The 17753-nt window shown below is 36.5% G+C and overlaps 1 protein-coding gene across 1 annotated transcript in view; it reads left to right on the top strand.

Moving 5' to 3' along the window:
* The window catches only part of RASA1 (RAS p21 protein activator 1), a 67398-nt gene that overhangs the window by 47464 nt on the left and 2181 nt on the right, over window positions 1–17753 (top strand). The window contains exons 11-22 of the mRNA XM_063453706.1: window positions 788–944; window positions 2054–2141; window positions 3316–3393; window positions 3771–3928; window positions 4838–4914; window positions 6124–6296; window positions 6372–6531; window positions 7524–7666; window positions 8087–8202; window positions 9777–9863; window positions 11916–11983; window positions 13083–13171. Coding sequence (XP_063309776.1) covers window positions 788–944; window positions 2054–2141; window positions 3316–3393; window positions 3771–3928; window positions 4838–4914; window positions 6124–6296; window positions 6372–6531; window positions 7524–7666; window positions 8087–8202; window positions 9777–9863; window positions 11916–11983; window positions 13083–13171 — 1394 coding nt within the window. The remainder of the gene's footprint in view (window positions 1–787; window positions 945–2053; window positions 2142–3315; window positions 3394–3770; window positions 3929–4837; window positions 4915–6123; window positions 6297–6371; window positions 6532–7523; window positions 7667–8086; window positions 8203–9776; window positions 9864–11915; window positions 11984–13082; window positions 13172–17753) is intronic.

The following is a 17753-nucleotide window of genomic DNA, read 5'->3' as shown; positions in this document are numbered from 1 at the left end:
TATTTTTTCTATCGTCCCCATGCTGTTTGTCACTGTCAGGAAAAAGAGATGGGAGATTTGCAGCACTCTCCATGGTATTATTGGGAGACGGGGCTATTTCTATGCGATAGCAGACATCTTCCCAGATCTCTTGTGCAGCATCATGAGAAACTTCTGTAAAGAAAGTGGTGTTACATCACATCTACCAGGCACACTTCTGTAATACAGCACTTGGAAGTGCAAGGAAAGTGGTGAAGTGGTGGAGACAGCCTGCTTTCCCATTACAGTAACGGTTACTGAGCTCCAATTTCCCACCTAGCCGATGATTAGATGAGCAGCAGAGGGCAGGATAAGTTGAATAGATTGACTGGTGTGTGTGTGTGTGTGTGTGTGTGTATATATATATATATATATATATATATCGGATGAAAATGTCTGATTTTATGTTTGTGTGCATCTAGGCAAGTTATGTATGTCTGTATGTGAATGGCTCACATGGTTAACTTGTGAGTGTGGTTATTTGTGTATGTATGTGTTAGAGAAAGAGTTGGTTAAGTTGTGTGTGAGGGTATGGCTTTGTGTGTCATTGGCGAAATTTATTTTTAAACAATGATTTTATGATTAGAAATGAGCAAATTACAATAAACTTTACTACTTCCAACAGGAACACTCCTAATTGTTGATAAATTACATATGTATTTGTTTTTTTGTTTTTTCACTGCTTAATTTGTACCTGATAGTTGAGAGCTGGAAGATATCTTATTTCTTTTAACTCATCTCATCATGTATTTGTTCTTTCTGTTTGCAGGTAAAGGCAAAAGGTGGAAGAACTTGTATTTTATCTTAGAGGGTAATGATGCCCAGCTTATTTTTTTTGAAAGTGAAAAGCGTGCCACAAAGCCCAAAGGATTAATTGATTTGAGTGTGTGTTCTGTCTATGTAGTCCATGACAGTCTGTTTGGCAGGTGAGAGGTTCCAAGTCCTCTGTTAACCATGTTTTAAAGAATGTACTGTTTAAGAAAGAGAAAAAAGCAGCTAAAAATTAAGCTGCGCTATTTCATTTATTTTTCATTTTGATATGTGGGGGTTTGTTTCAAATATGTAGTAAATATAGTGAATTTGTTTCTATGTTTTTGTAAACCATGTTGGTCGTTAATGGATTATTAAATGTACAGTTTTGTTCGTATACTCGTATATATTGACATGTTCTCCTGACTGAATAATAAGGTGAATGCAGCTGTTTTGCATTGGTTCAGTTTAAAGCGCTTTACTGGAGCACTTTCATGTAATGCTTGGTTATAGAGAATATTGCTGGAACATGCAAGTCAAATTTGCACTAACTTTAGAAGCATAACCCTGCCAGCGTGTTTAGTCTTTGTAACAAATGATAAACCTTACATTTAACCCCTTAAGGACCAAACTTCGGGAATAAAAGGGAATCATGACATGTCACACATGTCATGTGTCCTTAAGGGGTTAAAAGGACACTCACAGTGAGTGTTGAGAATTTGTTTTTACACAGAATATTTGTATATAGTCCATTGGTAACAAGAAGTTTCATTCAATAAATAACTGAATAATAAAATTACCTGCAAAGCCTATCTTGGCTATGAATTTTTTTACTCTATGAATTTTTCCTGGCAGCCACAAATGCACACAGCTTCTGTGTCGGCTATCTTATAGAAAGCTATGAAAGAGACCATACAAGTTAAATGGGGATTGTGCACTGTGCATGATCTTGGAGCTATGGAGGTAGAAAGTGTGAATATTGTGCAGGATAAGGGGGAAGCATAGCTTCTCCGTGTATCAAATTCTGTGAAAGGAGTGGTTGGAGTGCCACTTTAATTTTTTAGTAACCTATGCACAATTTTTTATGTCATGCAAAATTATTTTGGCTCTCAGCTTAATGTGTAAAAAAAAAGTTTGCATGTCAACCTGAAAACAATTTCTCCAAACAAATGCTTCAACCCTAAACACGTTCCCAATTCTTTGCTTTGGTTCTGTTGTAGATCTATAATATCAATGTGTATCTTTTCTATTATTTAATAGAACAACTTTTTAATTTCTGTTTCAGGCCAAACTGTTTCCAGATTGTAGTTCAGCACTTTAGTGAGGAGCATTACATATTTTACTTTGCGGGTGAGACTCCAGAACAGTCTGAGGTAAATACGCTAGTCCTCACTCAAGTTGCCTGATCAATTTTTCTCTAACATTTGTCACTCTATATCAAGGGTAGGCAACCTTGGCATGACAGTCCTGGTTTTTTTTTTTTTTTTTTTAATTCATGTGTTGCTGTTTTCTGCTTATTTATGGGTGCTGCAGTTGCTTTGTAGCATTGTATTTGTGCGTATGTGCGCTGTTATATTGTATATCTTCATGAGTAGTTTGTGGTATTGTGTATAATACCTATGCACGTAGGCTATGTATAAGGGCTGCTTTCCACTGGAATTGTGTGTATATGTATGTCAGTCACATTGTGTGTTTGGGGTGTGTGTGTGGGGGGAGCTGCTTGTGGTATTGCATGTGAGAGGCTTCTTGTGGCATTGTGTGCATGTATGTGGATTGTCAGTCATGTGTTTGTGTATTGGGGAGGTTTATTCTGCTGCTCTGTGTATATTTAGCAGTGTGGGTGGCTCCCTGGGGACCGAATTAGACATGTACATCTCTAGGGCTGCTCTATTCCAGTGCATATTCCCGTTCATAGATCTGGGATCACTTCCTTTAAGTGCTGCAATGTGTAAAATGAGGCTTGCCCCCTCTTCCTTTTTGCACTAGCAGATATCTTCAGTTCCTCTGGAACTCCTGATAGGCCAGAGCCTGTTGGTACTAATAGCTTTGAGTGTTGTAGAAAGGCGTGCCATAGGTTGTTGACCCCTGCTATAGATCATTCTTGAACTGTGTGTGTGTGTGTGTGTGTGTTTTTAAGTCATCATGGTTTAGAGCCAATATTGAGGAAAATGTGTATATTTATGTTTACTTGGCTGTCCCAGTGTGTCTGCTGCTGGAGCCACTTTCAGTGAGCCATCATGCTCTGCGCTATGTCCGCACATTTATATTAACAGATAGTATTAGATTGACAGTTATATTTATGAGGAACATAATAGAACATTGTGTTTTCATACAAAAATGTATATGCTTAAAATAAATTCAGTAAGTCAGGACTTCCCACCCTTTGAGACAACAAAGTGGCTAAAGTTCCTGATAGTATGTCAGCTCAGTGGAGTTCTTAAACTTTAGAAGAGATTGTCCTCACATGACATATGAAAAATGGAAACGTTGGGATTGTTTTGTGGTAAACTGTTGTGTAACATTATGTAATATTTGTAATTACATTAGGACTGGATGAAAAGTTTGCAGGCATTTTGCAGTTTACGAAAGGCAACACAATCGTCCTCTAATAAGCGTCTTCGACAGGTTAGTTTCAAATTTCTCTATATTCTTCAATATTTAGTAATTGTGATGCCAATCTCATCACTTTTCCATTTACCCTTTTAAGTTCCAATGGTATATTTGCAATCCGTTAACAAAACATATTGTTCCCGTTACTCAATATCTCGCGCTGAGGAATTTGCCATAACCCTCAACTAGTAATAGTTTTTCCTCAAGCAGTTAGTGTACAATTAAAATCATGTTGTCATGTTCTAGGACTGTATAGTTCAAGGGGCAGTATTTTTTTTGTTAGGTTGAAATGTTGATTTAAAAAAGGCACTTTTTAAACAGATTGTTCTTAATCTAGATGTGCATTCTTAATTCAAATGCTAACCCAAATGCTACCTTTTCCCTCTCACTAGGTCAGCAGTCTTAATTTGCATGTAGAAGAAGCTCATAAGCTCCCAGTGAAACATTTTACTAGCCCGTACTGTAATATCTACCTGAACTGTGTGCAGGTAGCAAAGACACATGCTCGAGACGGTCAGAATCCGGTTTGGTCAGAAGAGTTTTTCTTTGAGTAAGTACAAGGACTTTTTTGACTATCGCAGACAGCTTTGTACGGTGGATGCTGACATTATGTACTTTTTTTGTTCCGTCTTGATATCATTGGCTTATTGTGCAAATAATTCTGTTTGATTTTTTTCTACTATTTGAAAGAGCTTCAGCTAAACTAGCCCATGTTTTAAAGGGCTTATAACATCCCTCCTAACATTTGAAATGGACAAAGAGGGATACTTTAATTTTAAGGCTTTGAGTGTGGATGTGACCAAGGGTGGGACTGTTCTGAGACATTTTGGTGATTTACGAATAACAATTTATAGAACTAAAATGTAATTTAGAAGAACAACAATGTATCATATTTACACAGACTGTTTTCTAAACACATGTATTGTATTTAAAATACACATTATTGGGAGTATTATTGTTGTGGAGCTCTATTATACAGTCACAATACAACAAGTAGGAAACGCCCTCAATTCACAAAAGGTAAGGGTGCTAAACACCATCTTATGAAATGAAAATGTAGAGCGAAAATGTCAAGGCACTCCATAAGCTTCAAGCACATTTATTGGAACAAACCGAGAACTGCAACGTTTCGACCCACACTTGGGTCTTTGACAAAGTGTGGGTTTAAACGTCGCAGTGCTCTGTTTGTTCCATTAAATGTGCTTGAAGCTTATGGAGTGCCTGGACATTTTCTATTATACATTGAGACACACCAACAATGTGAAGCTCCTAGAAAAAAGAGATTTGGGAACAAAATAGGGACGCTTGGGAGATGTTATAATTAATTCAAGGACCGAGATAAACTATAATGGAGGCTGCTTCTTAAATTAACTTTATGTGCATGGAAGATGCATCTGCTACACTTTGAGTTTAGTGTGCCTCTTGTTGCAAAAACTCTTGATTCTTTTTTTTCTTTTAGTGATTTATCGCCAGACATCAACAGATTTGAGATTAGTCTAAGTAACAAAACAAAGAAAAGCAAAGATCCTGACATATGTAAGTATAGTATTTTTCTTTGTCCCCTCACAGTATGCATAAGCATATTTTCATGCATTTCTATCCCCTCGATTTATACTTTCAACCTATGTATAAAACTGAAACCTCTTTTTTTTATCTCCAATTTAATAGCCTATACTTCAGATATGATGCTAACAGGCTTTCACATTCATTTAGTATTGGTGAGGTGGTGAGGTGGTGAGATGTGGGTTGTCCGGAGCAGCAACATTTTTGTTTCACCTCTCCCTCCACCATAATAAACTTCCAGGAACATAGTGAGCCAGGCTGCTGCATATGATGACATGGGATCAGCTCCACCCGGTGTCTTTTTTTTTTATTATTTTTTATGCACCACAAATACAAAGCACGTACACAGTTTGATGCCAAAATTGAAAGTGACGTTGCTGAGGGGTTGGCTCTATTTAAGAGCTATAACACAATCTGAATGCTACGTTTGGGGAATAGCTACGTTATTCTGTCGGGAGTACCTTGGTGCTGTTCCATCATAATAGGGCAAAAAGTATTGCAACGGTTTTCCCTCTTACATGGATCCTGCCAGTAGTTGAGGCTCCTGCATCCTAGCTGAATCACATCTGACTTCTGCTTAAGCCACATGCTGATCGTGCCACTCAGGCAGCGTTAGACAATCTGTCAGCCCATGGAAATATGCACAAAATTAGCTTTTGCCAATCTGGAACTCCTGTTCTGGGCTGGGTAATGATGCTGCCAGAGGGGAAGTTACAATTCCGTCAGCAAAGGGGTTAAACAGTGAATGTTTCACAGTGAAATGCTGCATCTACAGACTTTGAGCATCATAGCTACTCCAAATCAATTTCCAAGTGATCATGATGCTTGGAATAACACTCCAAAAACAAACAAAAAACACACCTTTACAGTTGATTTATCTAGAACTGTTCCCATAGACTTTACTGGTGACTTGATAAATCATTTGAAAAGTCTTTCTAACCTTATTGAATCATATGTAAATCTTATTAAATTGAGCCCTATGCATGTTAGAAGTTTTGACTTTCCATTATAGCATGACCTATGACACTGATTTTTAACATTTGTGTATTTGACAGCTGCAAGTTGTATAGCTAATCTTTAAAATTGATTTAATGACCCACTATTTACAATGTTCGTTTCCAGTCCGTTGTAAAGCACAGCTTTGCCCTAAGCATTTATTGGTCTTTCTTTTCCTTTAACTAGTGTTTATGCGATGCCAGTTAAATCGACTGCAAAGAGGGCATGCAATAGATGAGTGGTTTCAACTCAGTTCCCACATACCGCTAAAAGGTATAGAGCCAGGTTCCTTGCGTGTCCGGGTACGATACTCTATGGAGAAAATAATGCCTGAGGAAGAGTACAATGAGTTCAAAGAGGTACTTATATTCCCATAAATTCTACGTTCATATTGCTAATTAGCATAAAAATCTAATTTTTGTTTTATTTTGTAGCTTATACTACAGAAGGAACTTCACGTAGTGAATGCATTATCACATGTATGTGGGCAGGACCGAACACTACTGGCTAGCATCTTATTACGCATTTTTCTGCATGAAAAAATGGAATCATTACTTTTGAGAACACTAAATGACAAAGAAATTAGTGTGGAAGGTAAATGTTTTTTGATGTTTTTTTTTTTTTTTTTTTAACTTTTTGTGTAAAATTACTATCTCTGGTTTACTATCTCTAGCTTTCCGAATGAATTTATTTATCAAGTCGAGTTTACACACAAAATGTGTGTATGTCTAGACTGTAAGCTTGTTGTAGCAGGGTCCCCATCTACCTATTGTTTCTATAACATTTTGTAATTGTCTCATTTATGGTTACATTTCCCCCTTTTATAATATTGTAAAGCTGCAGAATAAGTTGGCGCTATATAAATACCAATAATATATCTTCCTGCTGCTTCTGTTTTAGAACATTGACATATTTCACTAAGGTTTCCTCCATTACCAGTAAGCTACTAATTATAGCAGTATTCTTTTTAAATCATTACTCCGAGCACTCTGACCACTTCAGTAATTTGAAGTTGTAATGGTGCCTGGAGTCTGTATATGCAGGTTTTATCTATGAAATGATGCAGCTATCAAGCTTAACCCATTGCCCGACGAAGATGTTACTCCATTTCTGGCAGCTTTGTGGTGTGCCATCAAGCAGCCCAGAACTAGAGGTCTCAGTAATGTCAATGTTGTGCATCGGGGCCTTTGATTAGCTGACGTTCTTGGCTAGTTAATGGCAACCAGATCGGGTTCATCCAGCAATTCTAGGAGCTTGGTAGAGATGCAGGTTAGCGGGTAAGCTGTTGCTAAAAGGTCAATTTCATTAACAAGGTTCTGGGCCAAGGTAGACCTGACATCATGACCACTACAGTGAGCTGTAGCTATAAACTGTAGTAGTTATGGTTCCTGGACATTCCCTTTAATTTTAATTAGCCTCGATGACTGTGCTTTTGGTGCTGTTAACATACATATTTGTAATTCTTTATCAAAGTAAATATATTTTATAATTCCTTGCTACAGACTGTGTAGTCTGCAACATTTATCATCTCCTTGTTAAGTGCAATACCTCTTCTATTTATTTTTAAATTAAATTATTTTTTACAGATGAGGCAACAACTCTGTTTCGTGCAACCACATTAGCAAGCACACTTATGGAGCAATATATGAAAGCCACTGCAACACCGTTTGTTCATCATGCTCTCAAAGATACTATTTTAAAAATACTGGAAAGTAAGCTGTCTTGTGAGGTGAGTCGTGTGAAATTATACAATGTTACAATGACTGCTATAATAATATGGACAAATTGGGCTTTTAATGTAAGAAACACAAGAATACCGTGCAGTTAAATATTTGCCAAATTAACTAAACAATATAAATCTTGCAAACCTATTTTAAATGAGCATTGGTCCTATATTCTATTCTATTGTCAGAGAAAACAGATTTATTTAGTTAGAAAACTTTTTTTATATATACATATATATATATCTCAATGATGAAATGGCTAGTGTGTTTCTTAACACTTGTTTTTTTTTTGGGGGGGGGGGGGGGGGGGAGTCTGAGAAGCAAAAATTAAGCCAGATTGCAGCTAGTCGGTGTATAAAATATACTTTAAATTAAATTTCTGTTTGTAACTTAAATGCTTAACTTGATATTTGCTTTCTTTAAAGTTAAATCCTTCAAAGCTGGAAAAAAATGAAGATGTAAATGCTAATTTGGCACATTTACTGACCATACTCTCAGAGTTGGTAGAGAAAATCTTTATGGCAGCAGAGATACTTCCTCCGTAAGTAAATAGACTTTCTGTAGAGAAGTAGGAAAAATGTCCTTGTTGTACTGAAAAATGCATTCTTAATCTAGAATGACATTAAAAAAATGTATCTTTGCGAGTTGGATAGTATCAGTGTATAGTATAAACTAGTAATAATAGCATCCCGTCCTCAACCCCACAAAGTGAATGTTTTGTTTGATAGAAAGCCAATTCATTTTAAGCATCCGTATTGTTTGCAGGCTTAAGTTCCTGCTTCTTTATCTAAATAGATTTAAACCCATTAAATGAAAGATTACCAGCTCAATGTTTGCCATACTTATTTGACTCTGAAATGATTTGGGTGTTGTGTTGTTTTTTTTTTTTTTAAACTTGAAGTGGGGTTAGGTTTTTTCTATTAATATAAAATGGTTTGTATTATGAGTAGACAAATAAAAACTGTGAACAAAGCCGTTTCGGTGCATTGTATACCGCATTGGTGTCACATTTTGGCCCATCAAAATGTAGGATACAAAACGACTTCTGCATTTGGTTTTGGACTGATCCTATTTCGTCCTAATTTGGAGAGATCAGTAGTTCATCTAAATTCTACAACTTCAAAACACCATATGGGTGCATCACAAAGCAAACAAATGCCATTTTGTTTGTTTCGTGAAACAATCTGTCCTGTGGTGGCTGGCCAGTACTTGCAAACTGGCACCCCACCTGGACAAATCAGTTTAAATTGACCATTTTCTTTTTGCCATGCTCAAGTCTAGATACAAATACAACAAAAAAATCATTGGTTAGGGAGAATTAACTTTCGAATTAGTGCACTTTCCTGTGTTCTCTGCCAATATCAATTTGAACCTAATTACTGAAACTGTTTCAAAACCACATATCCTTTATTTGGAAACAAGGACGCCCAGAGTAAATCATGGCCTTCTCCGCACTCACCCAAACCCGTGGTTTGCCTCCTTGGTTGTCCAAGTGTTCCAGAACTTGCCCCACTGCTACCCGCTCCAATTAGTGGCTCTGGAAAACACATTTCTCCATTCACACTCCTTCAAGGAGCTAATATGGCTTCCCCTGTCAAACATACCATCACATGTCAACGCTCTATCTCTCCCACTGGTATACCTAATGGCATAGTACTACCGGGCCTCTCACTTGATACCACAGACGTCTTTGCTACTTTACGCCCCTCTAACTGTTTAACCTCAGACGTGCCACTGTGGACCTAGGAGAGCAGAATTATAGCACAGTTGTTTTGAAGGTGACTTTCTTCCCGACACTGGCATCCACCTACAGCCGATTTACTAGAATGCTCTTCACTTATCTATGGCTCAAACATGTCTTACAATCTCACAAAGTCAGACCACCAGAAGTAAACCGTTTAACCACAATCCAGAAAATACGTTTTGGGCTCGCAGCCATGACCACTACATAGAGCTTCTGCCATGTTCACTGCAATGGATATATTCATTCATCAATGATAAGTGATCTATTTTAGATGCTTTAAAACAAATATTTTAAAAAGCTAGTGTGGTTTGCTTTTTGTAATTGTGTACTAAACTTTTTTTTTTTTCTTTACTTCTTTTTTCTCCAAACAGGACTTTGAGGTATATTTATGGATGCTTACAAAAGTCTGTTCAACAAAAGTGGCCTTCAAATAACACTATGCGGACCAGGGTTGTTAGGTAAGTTGAATAAAATAAATCAGATGTGTTATGTAGAGAAATAAGAAATTCTCAACTTCTTTATGAACTATACATACCAGCTGTCTTAAAAGGTTAATCTGTGAATGTAAGATAACTCCAGCCCTATCTACTATTCTTGATTATTGGGCTTGTGTAATATTCGAGTACAAAAAGTTACTTGTTCCTTTGTTGATCTTTTAATGTTTGATTTTAGTGTTTTAGTAGGAGTTGCCTCAATACCCTTGTGCATATTAGAGTAAAAAAACTGTCATTAGCTGACTTCACTAATGTGCAGCAATTTGCCATAGTCCTTTCTTGCATAACAAGCAATAACTGTTAGTAAATACAGAAGAAGCGCTCCCATTTTGCCAGAAATCTAGTTTTAACCCCTTAAGGACTGGACTGTTTTGGCCATGTTGTACATTTGCGACCAGGCCTCTTTTTACACTTTTGTCGTGTTTAATTTTATTTAATCTACTTATTATTTGTAGTTTATAATATATATATATATATATATATATATACAATATATATAGTTATTATATATATTATGTATACGTGTGTAATTTAATTATAAGTGTATTTATATATTAATATAAAAATACACTTAATATGACATTATATATCATATATATATACACACATATGTAATTATTTTTGTTTAAAATTATTTTACACATGCAGGGAGACTGCCTGTCAGCACAGACAGTCCCCCTGCAGGCAGACATATTGACACCTATTGTGACAATGTGATCGCTCTGTTGAGCGATCACTTGGCCACAGAGGTCCTAATCCGCCGCGGGGAGACTGTCTGGGCTGCAGGCAGTCTCCCCACACCGGGAGCACCGCCGATCGATGCCGGGGGAACAACGGCGATCGGGTAAGTACACCTTACCGTTAGGTCGGTTCAGGACCGTAATCGGTCGGCAATTGAAAAATTACAATGATGGTCCTCGGTCGTTAAGGGGTTAAAGGAACAATTTGCTGAAGTCGGGTTTTAGTGTCTGGAGTCTGTCATACTTGTTTGTCTGTTTATAAAAGTGCCGATTTTCAAAATTAGTTGTAGAATTGGGGGCAGAAACACCTACCTGGCTGTCATTCAGCCAGGAAGGTTTTCTACCGCATCACTAGCTTCACAGAGCGTAATGGAAGTTGAAGCTGTGCAGTGTTAGGGAGTCTGTACTACAGCTCATTGAGAATCATAGGAAGGTCACGATCGCAGCTCCAGCACAGAGGCTTCTCAATGAGAGACCTCTGATTGGTTAATCCGCTGGTACAGTGACTTAACCCCTTAAGGACCAAACTTCTGGAATAAAAGGGAATCATGACATGTCACACATGAAGGTGTTCTCAGTACCTCACCATAAACAAAACATAAAATAAATAAAATGGTAATCACGCCAGGTAAAAGGAGATAGGAGTTTCACTTAAACCTCAAGGTGATATAAATATGCAATACATACAAGTAAATATTGGAAATCCGCAGCAAGGACCTTAAAAATAGTGCGTATAGCCAAATGTTAAAGTGCGAGAACATACTTGCACTTCCAACAGCTACAAAAAGCTCTACTAGTAAAGTTGTGGACGGTATACAGTGGATAGAGGTGGATCTGGAACAGAGTGTGAGCTTCACTTCCAAGGAGGTATGTGCGGAAAGAGAACCAGAACACAGGGACCAATGGAACAGTATCACAATGGGTGGGTTTATAAATGAAAGGAATATCCTATTTGCATTGAGATAAGCAAAGTATCTACTGTGGTGGTAGTAAGCAGAGGTGGTTTAATCCCCCCACCTGAGGATATATTGGAACGAGTGGTACAGATGAGATGTAATAAATTAGTAGTATAAAAGAATATACTTTATTACATCAAACAATAAAAATAATGAATAAAAACTAGATATACCAAGATATATATTTAAAATAAACTTCAGAGGTGTATACAAAGTTGTACCTACCTCTGACGAAGCTGTTGTGAAACACGTTAAGTTAAATGTTTTTCTGTGTAGATGAAAAAAATTACTTATCTTTTCCTCTCTATTTTCTCTTCTAGTGGGTTTGTGTTCCTACGACTAATCTGTCCTGCCATACTCAATCCAAGGATGTTTAATATCATCTCAGGTAAATGAAAATGTGCATTAACAAAGTCATTAGCTTACAATGTTTTTAGATGAAGTACCATGTGTGGTATTATAAATTATCTAGATCAGGGCTGTCAAACATACGGACTCCAGAGCCTCCAAATTCAGCCCATAGCTTTTACCCAATGTGCTTAAAGGAAGTGATTAAACTTCACTTCCTTCTGGTTTCCAGACAGCAGCACAGGGGAAAGACTAAAGGCAGGATTGGAGCACCAGCAGCTTGTAAGAGAGACTTGCAGGTAGGTAGGTAGGAAGGAAGGATGGATGCACAGTGGACTGCTGTCTAGGGCTTAAAAAGAGGGACTGACCTCTGCTCCCTTATATTAACCATTATACTGCACTAAGCCACAGAAACTGTGTGCGCGCAATAATGTATATGCGTGCATGTGTGTACGCAGTAAAGAAAGGTCCATTAGGCAGGCCTTGAGGGGGCTCTTGTATGAAGGGCCCAATCACCCCTTAGTGGTACAACAGACCAGTTCACCAACTCCTAGATGGCTGAGAGCCGTGTGGGGAGGCAGGAGTAGGCACACACGAAATGTGGTGGGAAGCTAAAAACTGAATTAAAATGTTAATTGTTACTTATACGTGTGTGTGTCATTTTTTTGTATGTGTGCCTGTGTCTCTATGTAACAGAGTGTGTGTGCATGCATATTTGTGTCGGTGTGCAGCAATGCATACATCCCAGCTTTTAAACACCAACAATGCACACATACACCCTTGCTCTCAAACATGCAAACACAGTCCTGAATTTAAATGCCATTACTTCAAACAGCATTGAACTACACACAAATACACCTTATTATTGTTGTAAATAATAAACACTACATTATGTTAAGTTTGTTCTTTGTGCATGCTATTTCTTCTTTGCGTGTGCATATGTGTATATAAAATGTATGCATTTGACCCTCTATACCTATTTCAGTGGACACCCCTGATCTAGATGAAGCTAGGCTACCTCAATTGTGCCTAGGAAATACTTGAATATTAATTTAGATTATTTGGTTTTAAATGTTGTGCCGGTTGTGTCCTGTTTATTTTCAGATTAAGTAACTTATTTGATGTTTACCCTTTGCCAGATTCTCCTTCTCCAACTGCAGCAAGAACGTTGACGCTGGTCGCCAAGTCTCTTCAAAATTTAGCAAATTTGGTAGAATTTGGAGCCAAAGTAAGTTGACAAAATATAGTAAAAGGCCATAATTATTTGGTGTTATTGCTTAGCAGTTAATTGGGGATTGCATCAAAAGTTGTATAGGTACCATACTGCTATAAATAGCATTCTGTTTACTTCGTGTGGGTAACCGTTTATCTGAGTGGACTCAGTCACCACTCTCAGCATCTGCATTGTGGATGTACACATGGCACCGTCGTCTGAAAATGGTTCTGAGCTTAATTCAGTTTGACAACTCGGGATCAGATTTTTAGGATCGACAAACATGCATTTGGTATAATGTAAACAAATCTGTATAAAATCCTGCAACTGTGGTTCGTCAGATGTATGTATGGTTTTAGTATGAGTGCTTGGAGAGTTCCCTTAACCCAGCTATGAAACCTTTATTCACACATTGTATGTAAATCCTCCTTTCTTCTAGTGATGTATGTAGAACTAACTTAGAAGCAACCTGTGTCCTTTGCTTATTTGAAAAGAAAACACATTTAGTTTGGGGGGTCGTTTATATGAAAAACAATCACTACAACTGCAACTTTTTGTCTTTTTTAATCCATTCATATTCTTGTTCTGCTTAACTTCTCCTTCTGCAAATGTTCATATCTACAATAAATTAGGTTAACCCCTTCAGGACGGAGTCAATAGTACACGTTCTGATCAAAACAAAATGTAAACAAAAACTGGAATTTGCGCTATATGTCTGTTCACCCGTAGTTCCCCTCTTTCAAATTATATGCACCCACACTTATTATATATCATTTTGTTCAGGAGAAACAGGGCTTTAATCTATCATTAACTATTCATATATGGAACATAATTCATTATGAATAAAATTAAAAAAAATGTGAGAAAATAAGATTTTTGTTTTAAAATTTGCATTTCCGTCTGACATTTTAACTGTGAATGTCATAATACTGTTAGGTTTTACTGCAAAAAAAATGCACATATTTGTAATCAGCGATGTCTCACGAGTACAACAGTACCCCCCATTAACAGGTTTTATGTTGTTTTGGAAAGTTACAGGGTCAAATATAGAACGTTCCATTTTCAAATTGAAATTTGCCAGATTAGTAATGTTACCTTTGAGACGGTGTGGTAGCCCAGGAATGAGAATTACCCCCATAATGGCATACCATTTGAAAAAGTAGACAAGCCAAGGTATTGAAAGTGGGGTATGTTTAGTCTTTTTTAGTAGCCACTTAGTCATAAACACTGGCCAAAGTTAGCCTTCATATTTGTTTTTGTGTGAAAAAAGCAAAAAACGAATATTTGGCCAGTGTTTGTGACTAAGTGGCTACTAAGAAAGACTGGACATACCCCACTTGCAATACCTCGGGTTGTCTACTTTTGCAAATGGTATGCCATCATGGGGGTAATTCTCATTCCTGGGCTACCATACGCTCTTAAAGGCAACATAACCAATCTGGCAAATTTCAATGTGAAAAAAATGAAATGCAAGCCTTATATGTGACTCTCTAACTTTCCAAAACACCATAAAACCTGTACATGGGGGGTACTGTTATTCTCTGGAGACTTCACTAAACACAAATATTAGTGTTTTAAAACAGTAAAACATATTACAACAATAATATAGACCATAAAAGTGCCGTTCGCTTGTAAAAAATGCAAAAAACTATACTTTTACTTAAAATATCATCGTTGTAATACAATTTACCAGTTTGAAACACGAATATTTGAGTTCAGTGAAGTCTCCCGAGTAAAACAGTACCCCCTATGTACAGGTTTTATGGTGTCTTGGAGAGTTACAGGGTCAAATATAGTGCTTGCGAATTAAATTCGCTGCACTTTCTCCCTGTGTTGCCAGGCATGTCAATCAAATTTTAATTAATCAAATCACATAATTGCGTTAAAAGATTATTTAAATATACATGTAGAATTTTAATATATATGCATTTATAGGTATTTCAATTCTACGTGTATACTAATGTAATCTTTTATGTATTTATCTCTATATATATATATATATATATATATATATATATATATATATATATATATATATTTGCGGTTATTTGTATTTTTTATATATATATATATATATATATATATATATAGATATATATAGAATGTCATTCTAAGTGTATTTTGTTACCGATATATATATATTAATAACAAAATACAGTTAGAATGAAATTACATATGCATATATAATTTATATTAAATTTTGTTTCAATATTTTATTTATTTATTTTATTATTTTATTTATTTATTATTTTAATTATACGTATTTATATATAATATATATATACATCTATTATATATATATAATATATCTACATATTATATATAACGTCATTCTAAGTGTATTTTAATATTAATATATACTAATATTAAAATACACTTTGTATGACGTTACATATATATAATATGTATATATATTATATATACATATTATATATATGTAAAAATATATTTAATTTATTTTTACACTTGTCTTATTTTTTTTTTATACTTCCCACCAGCAGGGGGACTGTCTGATATTTCAAACAGTCCCCCTGCTGGCAGATCCCCAGCCAGCTATAGGGGGCCATGTGATCGCTCTTTGAGAGCGATCACATGGCCCCCGGGGGCCTCATTTGCCGTGGGAGGGCTGCCTGGGCTGTGAGGCAGTCCTCCCGAAGCGGATCGCGGCGGAGGTAAGTACATCTTACCTCCTGGGGCTGCAAGCCGTTACGGCGTGCTATGCCGTCATAACGGCTTTAAAGCCCACTTAACCCGTGACGGCATAGCACGCCGTAACGGCGTTAAGGGGTTAATAATTGTTAAAACTTTGTTTTTTTTTATTTTAACAATGTCATCTGGCAGAATCTTGGGTTTCAGAGATGTTGGTTACTGTTCTGACATGTATGTATTAGCAATCTGTAGGAAATAGTCAAATAACTACAGATAGTGTAATAATTTGGCCTTCCTAAATTGGTTCTCTGAGAGCAAACTTTTCTGTAAGTCCTTATCTAAGAACTAGTTTACAATAATTTCAAAACCAGTAGCAATTATTTAATGGTACAAGTGTAGTTCACTTGCCGTATAACGGAGCAGGACTATTGTTGTATATTGAGCAAATGAATAATTCCCATGTAGTATTTAATAAACCTCGGAATGTAATTGATGCATGTTAGTGTGTAATAGTTGTTATAAATCTATATTATTACTAATCTTACTGACTTTAAGGCTCATTCCCAAAAGGCAGAATTAATGAATTCTGTAACTTGCAAATGTGTATGGTGAACGGGCATCCATTATATACTTATTCATGTTACGGTATGCCTTTGTGTGTGCAGTGCCAGGAGCCCACGGAAGCACTTTCGAATGTTGGCAACTAAAATGTGTCTGAATAAAACTACTCTAAATAAATGTGTAATATGAAATCGCCCCGTATGCCCCCCATATTTTAATATGAAAAAGACTTTGGGCATACAGGAAGTACCAGCACCAGTTTGGAGCTCTGAGACTCTTACATGCATTAAGTACATAATACGTTCTAACAACAATTCCTTTTATTCTGGTTGGCACGGGAGGAACATGCTGCTGCTGTGCCACAAAGCTGCGTTTTTTCCTCCGGAGCTGTAAGAAAATGAGTTATTTTTTTTCTCTTTAATCTTTTAACTGGTATCGCTTTTGCACTTGCCATTGCATGATACTCATCTCATTGTAAATGCAGTCCATTTCTCATGTTATTTTGCCACTCTCACTGTAGCTCTCTGGAGTGTCAGCAAACACTTATAATTCCCCAAAACTTTGGAACTGTCTTCTTGACAAAATGTACATATGTTTTCTTTAGAAGGGCAATCTGCCCTTTTTATAGTATATTGAATATACTTTAGAAGACTTATGCCTTAAGTGGAACTGCACCTTTAAAATAATTTGTGGTGATTGCGTTTTCTGTAGTGAACTTGGCTCAAATCTACTGTGAGAGGGGGTGTAACGTGTCATTTGAAAATATCACACATACGGATATAAACATCACGTTGTTTGTGTTCTGCATTACACACCAAAAACTCTAAAGCTGCAGATCACCTTGCTGATATTGAAGATTATGCATACTATTGGCAAGTTATATGACATATATAAATTACTTAAATTATTTTTCGATTTCTTATAAAGCCCACCCATGTGTGTAGCAAGGACATTATAAATGCAAACCATAGATTGTATCTGATTGGCTGCTAGGCTTGCTATAGAATTAAATTGTCACTCTACATGTGGAGTGTGGATTTTAATCAATTCTTTTTTTTACTTGAAAGAAAAAAACCTTCTCTCTTAGTAGATTACTTGAAACAAAAAAACCTTCTCTCTCAGTAGATTTTAGCACTTAATAGCTCACCTATTCAACGTCATATTGTTTGTCACTGTACAGATTTGATGCATTTAGCAATCTGTCGCTTGTAACATTGATGGACTCTTGCTCTATTTGTAGAGTGCTATTGTAATTTGATTTATTTTAAGTAAACTGTATGTTCAGTTATCAGACAGTCTGCTATTATATCATATTCTGTGCTTCTTTGCCGTTCTTTGTGTATTTTATAGCAAAGCTGTTTTTTGTGTGTGTTTTGCCGGTCTTTGG

Source organism: Pelobates fuscus, chromosome 5, assembly GCF_036172605.1.
Source record: "Pelobates fuscus isolate aPelFus1 chromosome 5, aPelFus1.pri, whole genome shotgun sequence".
Taxonomy (NCBI): domain Eukaryota; kingdom Metazoa; phylum Chordata; class Amphibia; order Anura; family Pelobatidae; genus Pelobates; species Pelobates fuscus.
This window is presented reverse-complemented; position numbering and strand designations above follow the sequence as displayed.